Here is a 14,229-nt window from a genome sequence, read left to right as displayed (position 1 = left end):
TCTTCCATTAACGAACCCTCGGTTTTATTAAAGAAAAATATTAAAATATCTTTTTTTTCCCCAAAATCATATTATTTCGTCATCATTTTTACAACCTTTAATAAATTCCAAAAAACAAGAACCAAAAATTTGTTCTACAAATTTTATCAAAACACAAATATTTATCTAAATCACCAATTTTTTTTTAATTAATTAAAAAAATAATTATATTCTTATTTTATGATTTTAATTTTTGTAATTTCTTTTCCATTGTTTTAGTTTGTTTTAAAAACTTTCTTTTTCTATGTATGAAATAAACAGTTGCTGCTATTATTGAAATAAAAGCGAATCCACCAACCACCACACCTACAATGATTTTCCATTTATTGTCACTAGAACACTCGGCAGGTCCATCTACTGAAATTAATGATTCAAAATCTGGATCAAAGTAAAGAGTTTCTGAAAAGTATGGAATTATAGAAACTATGGTGATTGTGTCTTTACTACCAACCTCGCTCTGCCAGGCTCTATGTGTTATTAAACGAGGAATATCATCTAATATTACTTTGTTTGACAATCTACCAAATACTGAATTACCATTGTTATCGCTTATGATTATCATTTGATTATCAGATGATTGTGTAGTTGATAGTTTTGTCTCGCCGTCATCACATGATCCACCTTTAGGTGATGTAACTGTACTCTCTAGTTGAATTGTATTCAATTGCGAAGCAAACTGCCATTCGGTTACATTAAAAGTATATTTGAAAGCTCCCAACTTGATTGCATAAGATTGTCCTGAATATTCATATTGATAATAATCGTTCTGTGTTACCGATGGAATCGATAGATATTGATAGAATATAATGTTGATTGATTTAAAATAGGTGTTGTTTTCAGTTGTGTATTGCCATGATTTCTCTAAAACCATTCCATTGATTGAATTACTAATATTTCTATCAGAGTTTGTTTGGAGAGTCCATTTCAGTGCTGATGTATTTAGAGTTTTAACTATATTATTCATATCATCTGATTCCAAGATTTGAGTGATTGCAAAACTATATTCAATTCCCTTATCAACTACAATGATACCTGGATTTCCTGGATTCGGTGTAATATCAGGATTATTGTTTGTGGGATTATTGGTTTCACAAAATTGACCTGTCCATCCAGTTTTACATTGACATTGACCATTTATACAATTTCCATTTCCATTACAATCCTCTAATTTTGAATCAATTTTACAATAATTAATAGTATCTAAAAAATAATAAAAAATTGAATTAATAAAATATACGTTTAAAATAATTGTTTTTTTTTTTACTTTACCAATTAAAGTTGATGCTTGAATAGTTGTATTGATTGGATCGAAAAATGAATTATAAACTGATACTCTTATTGAATAATTTGTATTTGGTGTGAGCATTGTAAAGTTACACTTTAATAAAGTAGTAACATTATCACAGAAAACAAAATAAAAATCACCATTACTATTGGCAAGAGAAGCAGAATAGGTTGTTGAATTTGGGAATCCTTCTTGGCTTTCATTCCAAACAATTGAAATTGAAGATAATAAAGAAGTACTATTTATATTAACTGGGGTTGGTACTATATAAGAGTTTAGAAAAAATGATTAATAATAATAATAAATAAATTAGATTATTTTAACTTACTATTAAATATTTTAAATAATAATGTAGATGATTTTTCAGTACCATCATTGGTTACTTTAACTATAATATCATAAATGGTTTGATCAAAACTATAAGGATATTGACATTGATCAGATTCCGAAATACATTGAGAGAGTACTGTTCCATTTACAGTGACTTGATAAATTGATGGTCCATATCCAAATTGTGAAGAATATTGTATATCCAATTTTTGGTTTGATAATTGTTTAACTTGAATAGTTGGTGAAGAGACTGATTCCAATGTTGTATAGTTTTTAATAACTTGTACAAAACTATCCACTATATTTGAAATGACTTGAACCTCGTAGGTTGTTTGAGAATTCAAATTTTGAATTAAACAACTACCAGCTAGGATATTTGTACAAGAAGTTACATTAGCTCCGTCTAAAACCACTGTGAATAATGAATTGCTTGGACCATTGCTAGTTGAAAAGGATACATTCAGTGATTTAGTTGTTCTATTGGAAAGCGACATATCGATATAATAGATTGATAAAGTGGTGAAGGATTTCTCTTGGAAAAGTGAATCCCCATCATTCTCTGCAATAACTTTAACTAGATAAGTATGACTCATTGTTAAATTTGGGATATCACATCTATTGTTTTTTGTTGCTACACATCCTACCACATTATCACCATTTACTTGAACTGTATACACTGTTTGATCTGGAACTCCATAGAGTGTTTCATATTCAACAGAGAGACTCTCTAAAGATTTATTTAATAAATCCAAAGTTGGTGTGATAATTGCTGGATATGTTGTATAGTCGTATTGTTTCTGAAATGTTTCAGTACCTTTGACTGCTTTAATATTATAAGAGTAGGTGGTGTTTGGTAAAAGTCCAGTAATTGTACATTGTTGATTAACTGTATTATCACAACCTGGTACAGGATTTAATGTCAAATCTGAAACAGTGTAATAAGTAGAGTCACCAACGATACCACCTATCAACTCTGAGAAAATAGTTTGTGATTTGGTTGTTCTTGCTGATAGCTGTGAATTGATATTATCGGTTGACGAGGCAGCATAGGTTTCAACGATCCAGGAAGTTGGAACAGTATCATCATCATTGTACATAATGAGATTAATTTTATAGACTGTAGATGGTAGTAAATTGGTGATTGTGTAGGTGGTTGGTGATTGTTTAACTGACAAATTGGTTGTATTAGCTTGTATTGTAAAAGTTGGTGCAGGTGCAGGAATACCATATAAATAGGTCCATGATAATGTCATGCCGGTTGAAGTAATATCAAAGAGATTCTTGGTATTATATATAATATTCTGATAAAGAGTTATTGGAGGAGTTGATTTTTGAATGGTACAAGAACTTTGGTATGTAGGTTCAGCACATGCACCCAAGATATAGGTTTCACCAGGTGTGAGTCCACCTATTAGACAATTATTTACAGAGTCACATGAACCAGAAAGACCGCTAGTGACTTTGGTTCCATTTACAAAGTATGTTTAAAAACCAGTGTTTACTGGAGACACATTGATAATAACCATGATAGAATTTGTCAAAGCAGTCCAACTACTAAAACCTGTAACTGTAACAGCTATAATAATAATTTATTAATATATTAATTTAATAATTTAAACAATTTTCATACCATTATTTACTTTAAAAAAATTAAAAAATAATAAAAATATTAAATATTTATATTTCTCCATTTTTGTATTTATTTGTTTGATGAAAACGATTGATATGAAAAAAAAAAAAAAGAAAATTAAAAATTGTTTGGTTACCAAAAAACTGTTATCAATTTCTTTTTTGACACTTACGTTTTATTGAAAGATCTTATTATACATGGATATTTTTTTTTCCAAGCTTGATGTGATTTTTTTTCCATCATTTAAATCATGGTACCCAAAAACACCCACGCGACACGCTATTAAAAAAATTCGAATAATCTATTCATTTTTTTTTTTTAAATTGTCTGGTCGAATTTAACAACCCAGTTAATCTTTTTGTAAAAAGAAAGTTGATTACCTAAAATTAATAAAAAGATAAAAAATAACAAATAATAACAAAAATTCTAGAATGTAATAGAAATTAAATTTTCATTTTGAAATTGTTGAAAATTCATGATTTCGTTATTATTTACAGAAGATCTTTGATCGTTGACATATTTGGCATATGCTCCAATTTGAAAATTGGATTCTTGACTTTATTGATCAGGACAAGATTATGACATTCTTAGTTTGTGAAATAGTCGACACCGATGGGATACGGTAAAAATTGAATTCAACATCAAAAATAACAAGTGGAGACGTAACTCAGTCGGTAGAGTGTAGTACTTATATAACAGTATACATAGCAATGCTAAGGTCGAGAGTTCGATCCTCTCCTTCTCCATATCATTTTAAAAAGAATTTAGTCCGCATGCGATTTTCAGATTTTTTTTTTTTTTTTTAGCTTTTGAGCGCGCCACGTACTAATATAGTATTCTGCCAATTACCACAAGCTTAACTTCACGATCGCTAATTCAATCTCCCAAGGAGTCACTGTCGATTGCTCTGCATTAACGCGTAAATTTAAATCTGATTGGAATCTTAATCCTTCCAACTAAGTGCCACCACTTTATACTGTTGTTCATCAACACGCAACTACTGTTAGATCTATTCTATCCTAATACTACTCAACTTATTAATTAATAATTTATAACAATAATAATAATAATAATAATAATTAAAATAATAATAATAATAATAATAATAACATTTTATTGGCTATATTTCTCACGGCCTATGTGAGAATGTAAATATAACATAAAACACGAACTAGCAGGTTAATATCAATACCTGCAATTTGTTGACTGATCATGAGTCAACAAATCTTTTTTGCAAAAAAAAAAAAAAAAAAAAAAAAAATAATCTAGTATTCAATACTATCTTGGACCCCATGAAGTTGACACCGACAGTAACTAGCAGGCTTATCATAGGTGAACACCGAGTGGTTTACACACGTACCCGCTTAGAATTCTAAGTGGCTTAAATACTCAGTCTGCCAAACCAAATCAATGGGAACATCATCCCTTTCTCAAAATGATGGCCATCTCAGCCGGCCTGTGGCTGAACTGCTCCAACAATAAATAAATAAAAAACACGAACTGTAGGGTAATATCAAGCTCTACACCTTGACTATCAGTAATGGTAGTACAAGGATAATGTAACGATATTACCACTTTCATTTTTAAAAACTCAACGACTGTTCAATTCGATCAATTGTACCATTCAAGTTCTTACACTAACTCTGAATAGGTATGATCAATTTATATTTAATAAACATAAAAAGAAGTTCTTACACTAACTCTGAATAGACGTTAAATTATTTGAGTTGATAATTAATAAATAAATAGACTGATCATCTACCTATTTATTAAAATAATTTTAAAAAAAAAAAAAAATTTGCTCATCGTTCCAATTCTTAATATATGTTTTTTTATCAATTACCGATTTATCAATACGTTTTAATTATGATACTCTAGGCAGGCATACAATAGATATAGGTATGTACATTCACTGAGGTATTTAATACTGTTTATTATGTTATTCTTTGTTAAATATTACGCAATCAAAAGACAATTTTATTAAATTAATACCAAATTAAATACGTAAGTTTGCTAATTAATTAAGGGAAAGTCATTCTTTATATATGAGCTACATATCAATACTTAAAAAAGTTATTCAAATTTTACTTTAATTCAACTTTAAATAAAGATAAATATTATAACTTATTATATACTCATTTTTAAACTAAAATTTTGTAAAGTACAAAAGATATTAAATATTATAATTCATTCTTTATTCTTTATTTAACTTTAATACATTATCACAGTGAGACAACATATGACATATCCATTGATATTAATTTACATATTAAAACCTAATTAAGTATAAGATTAATAAATCGAAAAATCTATATTTTTTCAAGTTGTATGAGATACAATATTTAAACTCCTTATAGTAATAGAGTATTCAGCGTGTTGAAAATTAATATAGATCAATTTTACTTGTTTTGTGATTTTCAGAATTTGATTTCTTATTTTTTCTATTCTATTGCAGTTCTCAATTTATCTATATCTGGATGAATATCTAGATAATGGTGTATATTTCATTGTGCCACAGCATCTATCCAAAATAGGAATAAAATTGGAAAATACATTAATCTAATATATTGTCCAAAAAAAGAAATAAAATGTTTGTTTTGAATATGTTAACATATCCATTTATATTTTAGAATGGACGAATAATATACAAATAATATGTATACACGGTGTATTTAAATACATTAAAAACAAAGTTAATAAATATTGTAAAGATTTAAGTTTTAACTTTATTTGATCTTTAATGTATACAGATAATAACTTTTATCTTTATATGATTTTAAATGTAGAATATTGTGAAAAACAGCCACAACCACTATAATTGAAAAAAATTTAGCACATTTTTTATTAAAAATTTCCAAACTGTAATGATCAGCATTTGGTTTTTTAAAAAAAAATGGAAAATGGTGTGAAAAAAAATGAACCCCACTGAGTCACAAATATTCACTAGAGTGATTTGATGAATCAAGCACATCAACAAACAAAAGATCCAAACATTTTCGATGAATTAATTTAAAATAAGATAAATCTGAGAATATAAATAGAGAATCATGATGATAAAGTCAATCAACATACTTTTATTATTTAAATCATATCTTTTATTACAGTTTCATTGTAAATAAATATTTATCAATTACTTTATTTTTATTTTTTTTAATATACTATTATTATATAACAATGGCAATAACAATTAATATCATCTTTCAAAATAAAAAAATTGCACTTCCATTCAAGAAAACACAGAAAGTTCATGAGTTGCTCGAGGAAATCATAAAGAGAGCAGCCATCACCTCTATTCCTGCCGATCAATTACAATTGTTAAATGATAGCTCTGAATTATTTAAAGAAGATACATTGGAGGATTTGGGTATTAATGATAATGTAGAATTAATTCTTAAACAAATTACATCGGCAGCAGCAGCAACTACAACCACCACACCAACAGATAACAACACATCTTCGATTACCAACATTGTCAATTCAACAAGAAGATTATCTATTGGTGATATTACCGATAGCAACAACAACAACAACAACACAGAACCATTCATTCCAATTAAACCAACAGTATCGGTATTCTCAGAAAAGATCAAACAGATCGATATCATTGTTTTGGATGTGAGTGGTTCGATGAAAGCTGCTGCTTATGCTGGTTCAAAGGTGCCGGGTGAATTGGAAATGACAAGAATCGAAGTGGCACAAGCACTCTTCCAGACATTCATTGATAAATACGTGCAACAAGAGATTCCTGCATGTGTTGGTCTCGTTTGTTTTGGTGAGCGCATCGATCTCACCTTCCAACCTACAAGAAACTTTGATTCCTTCTCAACCGAGTTGGGAGATGTCGATGCCAATCAAGCCAAGACACGTCTCTACGAAGCGATCAAGTTGGCAGCGGAAACCATTGTCAGCTACAAAAACAAACATCCAGCCGATATCTTGTTGTCCGACGATCTAAATTGCAGAGTTTTTGCACTGACCGACGGTCAAGACAACAGTGGTTCCGATCCATACAAGGTTTTCACCTATTTGAAAGAACACAATATCGTTTTGGATGCCATTCCATGTGGAAATGGTGCCGATAAAGAAGCACTGGGAACCTTTACCAAAGCAACAGGAGGATCGTGTTTCATCATTGATTCTTCACAGGCCGGTGTTGAACTCTTTGAGCGAGAGGCACTCATCAATCTAAGTTCAAGAAGTGACTTTAAACCATTCTCCATTGACATTGCCACACGTGAAGCATTCCTTGGAATCACTCCGACCACTGTAACTACTGTTGAGCGTAAAGTAGAGAGTGCTGTTGCCTCCAGTGGCAAGTGTGTAGGTGGAGCGTTGAAAGAGGAGACCGCTGCCAAGGCCAAATCATCGAGTGCCAACAAGCGTATCATTGCAGAGTACACCAATTTCCAAAAGGAAATCGAAAACTCAACACAACCATCGTTCTATATTTTCATGTCGGAGTCGAATATCAAGATTTGGAAGATCATCATGAAGGGTCCGGCTGGAACAGCCTACGATGGTCTCTACATGTTGAGTGTCGTCTTCCCAGAGGACTATCCATTCAAACCACCCAAAGTCAGATTCGAAACCAAGGTATTCCATTGCAATATCTCTTCCGACGGTATGATCTGTTTGGACATCTTAAAGGATAGTTTCTCGCCAGCACTCACCATTCATAGAATCATGTTATCGATTTGTGCGTTGTTGACCGATCCAAATCCAATGGATCCATTGGATGCTGTCAAAGCCGGTCTCTATCGTGATAATCCAACCGAATATTGGAATAGTGCAAGACAGTGGAATAAAACACATGCTGGATTTACACTTGCAGAGTTAAAGACTCTTCATTCATTAGAATAAAAATTTAACAATGTTGGATCGACCAAGAAAAATAATTACTCTGTAAATAAATAAAATAGAAAAGAATGAATATTTATGATTTCATATATTTTTTGATTCTATTGATAATACATTAAAATAATTAAACATGATAAAAGATAATCTATAAGAATTAATTTATATTATAAGAATAAAATCATAGATATTTTTTGAATAGAAAAAGAAGATGTTTCTAAATCTATATATATTGGAGATAAAAGATTCTTGGATCGAAATTTCAAGTCAAAGGTAGAGCGATTGTAGGTAGCCAAAAAATATTATTTAATTTAGGTTTTTTCTGGTAGATTTCTTCTAACAATAATAAACTTTTTTTTTGATTGACGACATTTTAAAAATAATAATCGAATGATTACAAATAAATCATTGTTTGAATAGATGAAAAGTATAGAATAAAGATATCCATAATCAATTGTAATAGAATTTCGATTTAAATAAAAGTGCAGATAGAGAGTTTAAAATCACTTCTTCAAATTGCATTAAATTGCTTTGATCAAGTGTAGTATCTGTTCTAGAAAGCTTAATCTCTTTCTGCCAACCCAAGTGGAAATGGCATTCTTTGATTAATCTAATTTATCTCGAGGCTATGAGATCAGAATTATATTTGGTAAATCCTATATATTTCTCATAGATGTATTTGCTCTGTATTGCAGTTTATTCAGAGTATCAAAGGTACACCTCAACACCAAACATCATTATAATAAAAAGATAAAAATATATAGATTTACACTATTTTGTTCATTCTGCTTTGTTTAGTTTATAATAATTATAAAAGACTTTTGCCTGTAAAACAAACATGCTAACTAATACAGATCATATTTTTTTTTTTTTTGATCAAAATTCCCAAAGATAGATTGCGATCGTGTGTATCATTGATCATGGGTTTTTAAATTCAAAAACAAAAAAATTTAAATTGTTTTTTTTCAAAATTAAAAATAAAAAACAAAAAAAAAACAATTAATTAAAAATGATTAAAAATAACTCAAGTGATGGTGAATGTTTTTTATTAAAAATTTTTACATTAATTTGATTTCATCATTTACATCCTATGATATAAGATCCTATGCTATAGTTTGATCAAATATGGAGTCATCTTTTCGTCATATGAGATCTTATTCGGCTGACGATGAAGATCCCGACTTGTACAATATTAAATCAACAGATAATAATAATAATAGTCAAACAAATATTAACAATCAATCATCACAAGATCAACAAGATATAACATCTGATGATTCAATTTCAAAGTAACTATTAATATATATTTTAAATTAAATTATTTTTTAATATTAATTTATTTATTTATTTTTAATTAAATCAATAAAGATTACATAAATCAATTGAAAATGCAACCAAAGTTTATCAAAGATTATTAAAAGAAAAGAATATCAATGTTTCACCTAATATATCGCTGGGTTTGAAATTGTTGGATCACACACTGAATCTTATTAGTTTGTCAAGTGAACATAGTCCAGTACATCCAGGTTACAATCAGGTACTCAATATTCTAAATAATCCAAATGATATCAGTAGTAGTAGCAGTAATAATAGTGGTAGTAATGGTATTGATAATGAACAACAAGTCGACGAAGCATTGGTAGTCTCGGAGAAAATTGAAATAGGCTTGGTGGATCTCTTGAAAATTGTAAACCAACAATCAAATCATATTAAATTGTTAATGAAACAAGTAAATCCTTCTGTAGTTTTAACCAATACATCAACAGCTGAAAACTATCTAACAAACAATGCTTCTGTTGCTGCTGCTTCTTTAACTACTGCCACTACAACAACCAATTCATCTTTATTAACAACTTCAACAGCAACTTCAACACAAACATCATCATCATTAGCACCAACATCATCATCAACAACAACAACCTCTGTAATTTCACCAAACATTCAATCAGTACCCTATCCAAATGGTTTTGGATTAGATGAGCCTATTTCATTGCAACGTGGAACCAGTTCCGTCAGTCTGCTAAAGGGAATCGACTTGGCACCTGTGGTCATTGGAAGTGTAGATAATAAATTCCCAAAGTTCCTCATTGCCGAGCCAAAGAACGATTCCTTTATCTTCACCATCAACGGTCCGTCGTCCGACCAGCTCGAGTCATCGGTTCACGCTTGCTTCAACAACAATTTCTTTGCCAAGACCGTCTCTACCTACCCTCATCTACCGGGACATCCAAAGCGTGACGGTGATCCTATTTGTGACCACTTTTGCATCCAGATGCAGAGTAACCGTGTGATCGCTGCGATTGCCGACGGTTGCAACTGGGGAACTCGTCCCGCCGAAGCTGCACTCAAAGCATCGACCTCGTTCGTTGACTTTATTAGCAAAGCGTTGTCCTCTGAGATTCAGACCGTTCAGGATGCTGGAAATCACATACTCTCGGCATTCAACTATGCTCACAACAAAATCATTGAAGAGAAAACCGATATTTGGGATGCCGGAACAACTACTCTCTTGGGTGGAGTAATGGTTGAGCTCATTGGAAACAACGACTTTAACAACAACACCAACAACAACAACAATTCAAATCCAACAAACAATCAGATACCATCAACTTCAACACCACCTACACCATCGGCAACATCTAATCCACCATCACCAACACTCTCAAAGTTACCATCATCACTACCATCTTCACCATTGTCATCAACACCACCATCTCCACTTATACCATCTGAAAATCTATCAAATACATTACCAACAATCAGCAACAACAACAACAACAATAATAATAATAATAATTTATTATCAAGATCAGCTCCAACAAGATCAAATAATAGAGACACACTTTCAACGAAATGGGGATTCATTTGTGCAAGTGTTGGTGACTGTAAAGTATTCCATTATAACCATGCCAACAAGAAATTCACAGATATCACCAAGAACAATCGTGGTAATGTAGATGACCCAAAGGATCCGGGTGGTCGTCTCGGTCCATACGTCGCAAATGGACATCCCGATCTGCGTAACCTCTGTCTGCATTTCCTACCGTGTCAAGAGAATGATATTATCATCTTGGTGTCGGACGGTGTCCATGATAACCTCGATCCTCAAACGATTGGTGTTACACCGCGTGAGTGTCAACTGCCTTACGACCACTGGTCCGACATGGAAACAGAGAAGATTCAAGAATGTAAATCTAAATATATGCAAGAGTTCCTCAAGAAGAGATTACTCAACGCTGCAGCTATTCAACATCATCAACAACAACAACTATTACAACAACAGCAACCACATCATCACGTTCAACAAGAAGAATGGACACTTACACCAAAGACTATCGTAGAGAAACTCATTGAACATTGTGTAGAGACAACACGATCCAGTAGAGAGTTTATGGTCAACTCACCAAATAAACCACTACCCGATGATTTGAAGTTATATCCAGGTAAGATGGATCATTCAACTTGTGTAGCATTTAGAGTTGGTAAACAATCAATATAATTGGTATAAATAATACATAATAATTTATAATAAACACATTCTTTTTTTAATTGTACAACCTGTATAATGCTTTTACTATTATAATAATCAAAAAGTGAAAATTTAAAATTTAAAGTTTTTTTTTTAAATCAGATAATTAAGTTGAAATTTTAACTTTTCTCACAATAAATTTTTGGTATTTATTCGGATTTGGAATACATTAATCTTTATTATTAAGAAAGTGAATACCATGAGCAGTAAGTATCTTTAAAAATAACTTTATTATTTAAAATAAAAAGTTAAACATATGTCAGACTTTGAAAAAATTTTTAGATTCGTTCAACAAATTAGCAACATAGATATAGATTCAATATTCAAAATATAAAGAAATCAAACTTGGACAAAATAATAAACTTTATTAAAAACTTACGCTCCAAAAGTAACTCTTAAAGATGGTATGACAATTGCAGAGATTTTAGAAGCCTACCGCGAAACCAAACAAAATATTATGATTTCTATTTCAGCTTTGGTGGCTGTGACCAATATTGTTGTTCTATATAAATTGTGGCAGGATCAAAAAAATGAAGGACAATGAATTTAATGGTTTTCAAGAAGAAGTGAAACAATTACAAAGTAAAGCAGAAGAGTATTTTGAAAAGTATCTTGAGACTCCAAGTACATATAAGAGGGATAGTTTAATCTTAAAATCAATTCACAATAACCAATAATAGATTGCATACCATACATCTAAAATTGTTACAAATGAAACTAACCTCTATCATCTCAATTATACCTTTGGTTGTTTTGGGAGTTGCAAGTGCGGCATTCACTATATTTTTGGGTGGTGTGAGTGTACCAGTGGTAGCTACATCAATCGCATTAACGATATCCAATCATGGTGTGCTCATAGCTCATAAAATCATATTTATTGGTGATATCGAGAACCTTGTCAAGGTTGTTGTGGAGTTGAATAATAAAATCGAGTCATTTATTCAAAATCACAACCAGTTATCTTAAAGAAAGAAACAAATTGATAGAATAAAGCCAATAATAGATAGAATAGATAATCATTTAAAGAAATATAGATAACCATTTCAAGTAAAAGACTTTGGAAAGTCATTTTTCTTGAAAGATAAAAATAAACTTTAGAATTGTTTTCCCAATGTTAGAAACTTCGTTAATTTGTGGTAATAAAGACCTAGTAGTATTATTAATGATGTTATAAGTATTAAATTATGTGTTGAGTGAGGAGTATAAAATATAATGAATTGTTTATTTAGTTTTGTTGAGCTAAAAATAATTTGTGTTAATTAGTCGGTTGATTGATACCTTGGAATTACAATTCCAACATCCAACCTGATAAAACTTGAAATTGTTTTTGTTTGGAAATTGGACAAATATATCAAGGTGTTATTTAATTTAGTGCATTTAGAAGTTAGAAATTCCAATTTCATCAATTAAATAGATTATTTTTATTTGTATTTATCTTTAATCATTAATATTATAACTATAAACTTCTACTCACTTAACTAACTAACTTTAAAAACAAATTTTAAACAATGATTCGATTTGTAAAATTTAGAGGGTGTCCTGTAACCAAAACAAAACTGGCTTCCCATATGGATTACAAAAAACCAAACGTGTTAAGGAATACGTTGATTTCTTTCCAGAATCAGTTCGTTCTTGTTCTTCCTTTGATTTTGGTGTCTGTATTTCTTGCTTGGATCCATCAACTACCAAATGAACTTGGGTGTTTTGTCCTTTAAATTGCATGGTCACACTTCCTTCTTCCAACTCATTATGATCCACAATGTCTTGAAAATAACCCGTGCAATAGTCCGATAATTGATCCAATACTTTGTTAAAGTATTGTCTGAGTGTAAATGTACTTTTAATATAAAATTATCGTGAGATTACTTCATAACTCAAGGAGGTTGTGGCGACACCTTAATAAAAAAGCTGTCATTTCTACATAACTCCGTTGTGCAGTTAGTTATGTAGAAAGTTGTGCAGCTTCCACAGTTCAAGAATGTTTTCTTATGAAAGCTTCATAGTAATTACTATCTGATTTTATTAAAATATATTAAATTAGACACATATATATGTATATAAAACATTTGAATCATTGTTTTTTACCTTTTTTTATTGTATACTCTCTTTCCTTTAGCGGCTTCATTTTCTTCTTCCTCTACTTCATCTACAGCTTTTCTTGTTTGTTTTTTACCTCCTCCTTTAGGAACATCTATCGTTGGTGAAGATAAATCGATATCTGGTTGTCTCTGTTCTACCATAGAATGAGTATCACCCCAAACCATCCATTGATCTCTCTTCGATTTGAAGTAACCTGACATGCAACTTAGCATACAAAAGTATGCAAATTCATTTGGTTTTGAATCATTTCAGGTAATTGGATGTTTGCTTCCTATTGCAACCTTGGCATATTCTATTCGTCTCACCGAGAGCAATCGGGACATTCTGTTCCAAGACGGGATATGATTTCTTTAATCAATTTCATAAGATCTTCAATTCTTTCAGAAGTATGTTTACTAGGTTCAACTTGTAAGCTCATTTGTATAATATTATCAATATATTTATGTGATAAGGTAAATATAA

General features: G+C 30.7%; 6 protein-coding genes and 1 non-coding gene across 7 annotated transcripts; 4 read left to right on the top strand and 3 right to left on the bottom strand.

The window, feature by feature from the left end:
* Positions 1-217: 217 nt before the first annotated feature.
* PPL_10317 (uncharacterized protein) lies at positions 218-3,524 on the bottom strand (the record flags this gene model as incomplete). The annotated part of the gene is made up of 5 exons (XM_020581095.1): positions 218-1,239; positions 1,417-1,587; positions 1,653-3,062; positions 3,147-3,230; positions 3,482-3,524. 5 exons carry the CDS (start codon positions 3,522-3,524, stop codon positions 218-220), a joined length of 2,730 nt encoding a protein of 909 aa, XP_020428680.1.
* A 186-nt stretch (positions 3,525-3,710) lies between these two features.
* Positions 3,711-4,031, bottom strand: PPL_10315 (uncharacterized protein; the record flags this gene model as incomplete). Its single annotated transcript, XM_020581094.1, has 2 exons — positions 3,711-3,840; positions 3,937-4,031. The coding sequence occupies 2 exons, from the start codon at positions 4,029-4,031 to the stop codon at positions 3,711-3,713; spliced, it is 225 nt and encodes a 74-aa protein (XP_020428679.1).
* PPL_10316 lies at positions 3,941-4,030 on the top strand. The gene is given in 2 exon segments: positions 3,941-3,978; positions 3,994-4,030. It is a non-coding gene; the product is annotated as a tRNA-Ile (tRNA).
* Positions 4,032-6,458: 2,427 nt separating the features above from the next.
* PPL_10314 (Ubiquitin-conjugating enzyme) lies at positions 6,459-8,144 on the top strand (the record flags this gene model as incomplete). The annotated part of the gene is made up of 1 exon (XM_020581093.1): positions 6,459-8,144. The coding sequence occupies one exon, from the start codon at positions 6,459-6,461 to the stop codon at positions 8,142-8,144; it is 1,686 nt and encodes a 561-aa protein (XP_020428678.1).
* Positions 8,145-9,263: 1,119 nt separating this feature from the next.
* On the top strand, positions 9,264-11,777 carry PPL_10313 (PP2C family serine/threonine-protein phosphatase; the record flags this gene model as incomplete). The annotated part of the gene is made up of 3 exons (XM_020581092.1): positions 9,264-9,427; positions 9,507-11,620; positions 11,770-11,777. The coding sequence occupies 3 exons, from the start codon at positions 9,264-9,266 to the stop codon at positions 11,775-11,777; spliced, it is 2,286 nt and encodes a 761-aa protein (XP_020428677.1).
* A 420-nt stretch (positions 11,778-12,197) lies between these two features.
* PPL_10312 (uncharacterized protein) lies at positions 12,198-12,344 on the top strand (the record flags this gene model as incomplete). The annotated part of the gene is made up of 1 exon (XM_020581091.1): positions 12,198-12,344. The coding sequence occupies one exon, from the start codon at positions 12,198-12,200 to the stop codon at positions 12,342-12,344; it is 147 nt and encodes a 48-aa protein (XP_020428676.1).
* A 260-nt stretch (positions 12,345-12,604) lies between these two features.
* PPL_10311 (uncharacterized protein) lies at positions 12,605-14,185 on the bottom strand (the record flags this gene model as incomplete). Its single annotated transcript, XM_020581090.1, has 4 exons — positions 12,605-12,740; positions 13,271-13,504; positions 13,753-13,971; positions 14,073-14,185. 4 exons carry the CDS (start codon positions 14,183-14,185, stop codon positions 12,605-12,607), a joined length of 702 nt encoding a protein of 233 aa, XP_020428675.1.
* Positions 14,186-14,229: the final 44 nt, after the last annotated feature.

Source organism: Heterostelium album (genome assembly GCF_000004825.1).
Source record: "Heterostelium album PN500 unplaced genomic scaffold PPL_scaffold12, whole genome shotgun sequence".
Taxonomy (NCBI): domain Eukaryota; phylum Evosea; class Eumycetozoa; order Acytosteliales; family Acytosteliaceae; genus Heterostelium; species Heterostelium album.
Note: the sequence above shows the minus strand (reverse complement) of the source record. Positions and strands in the feature narration are given on the sequence as shown.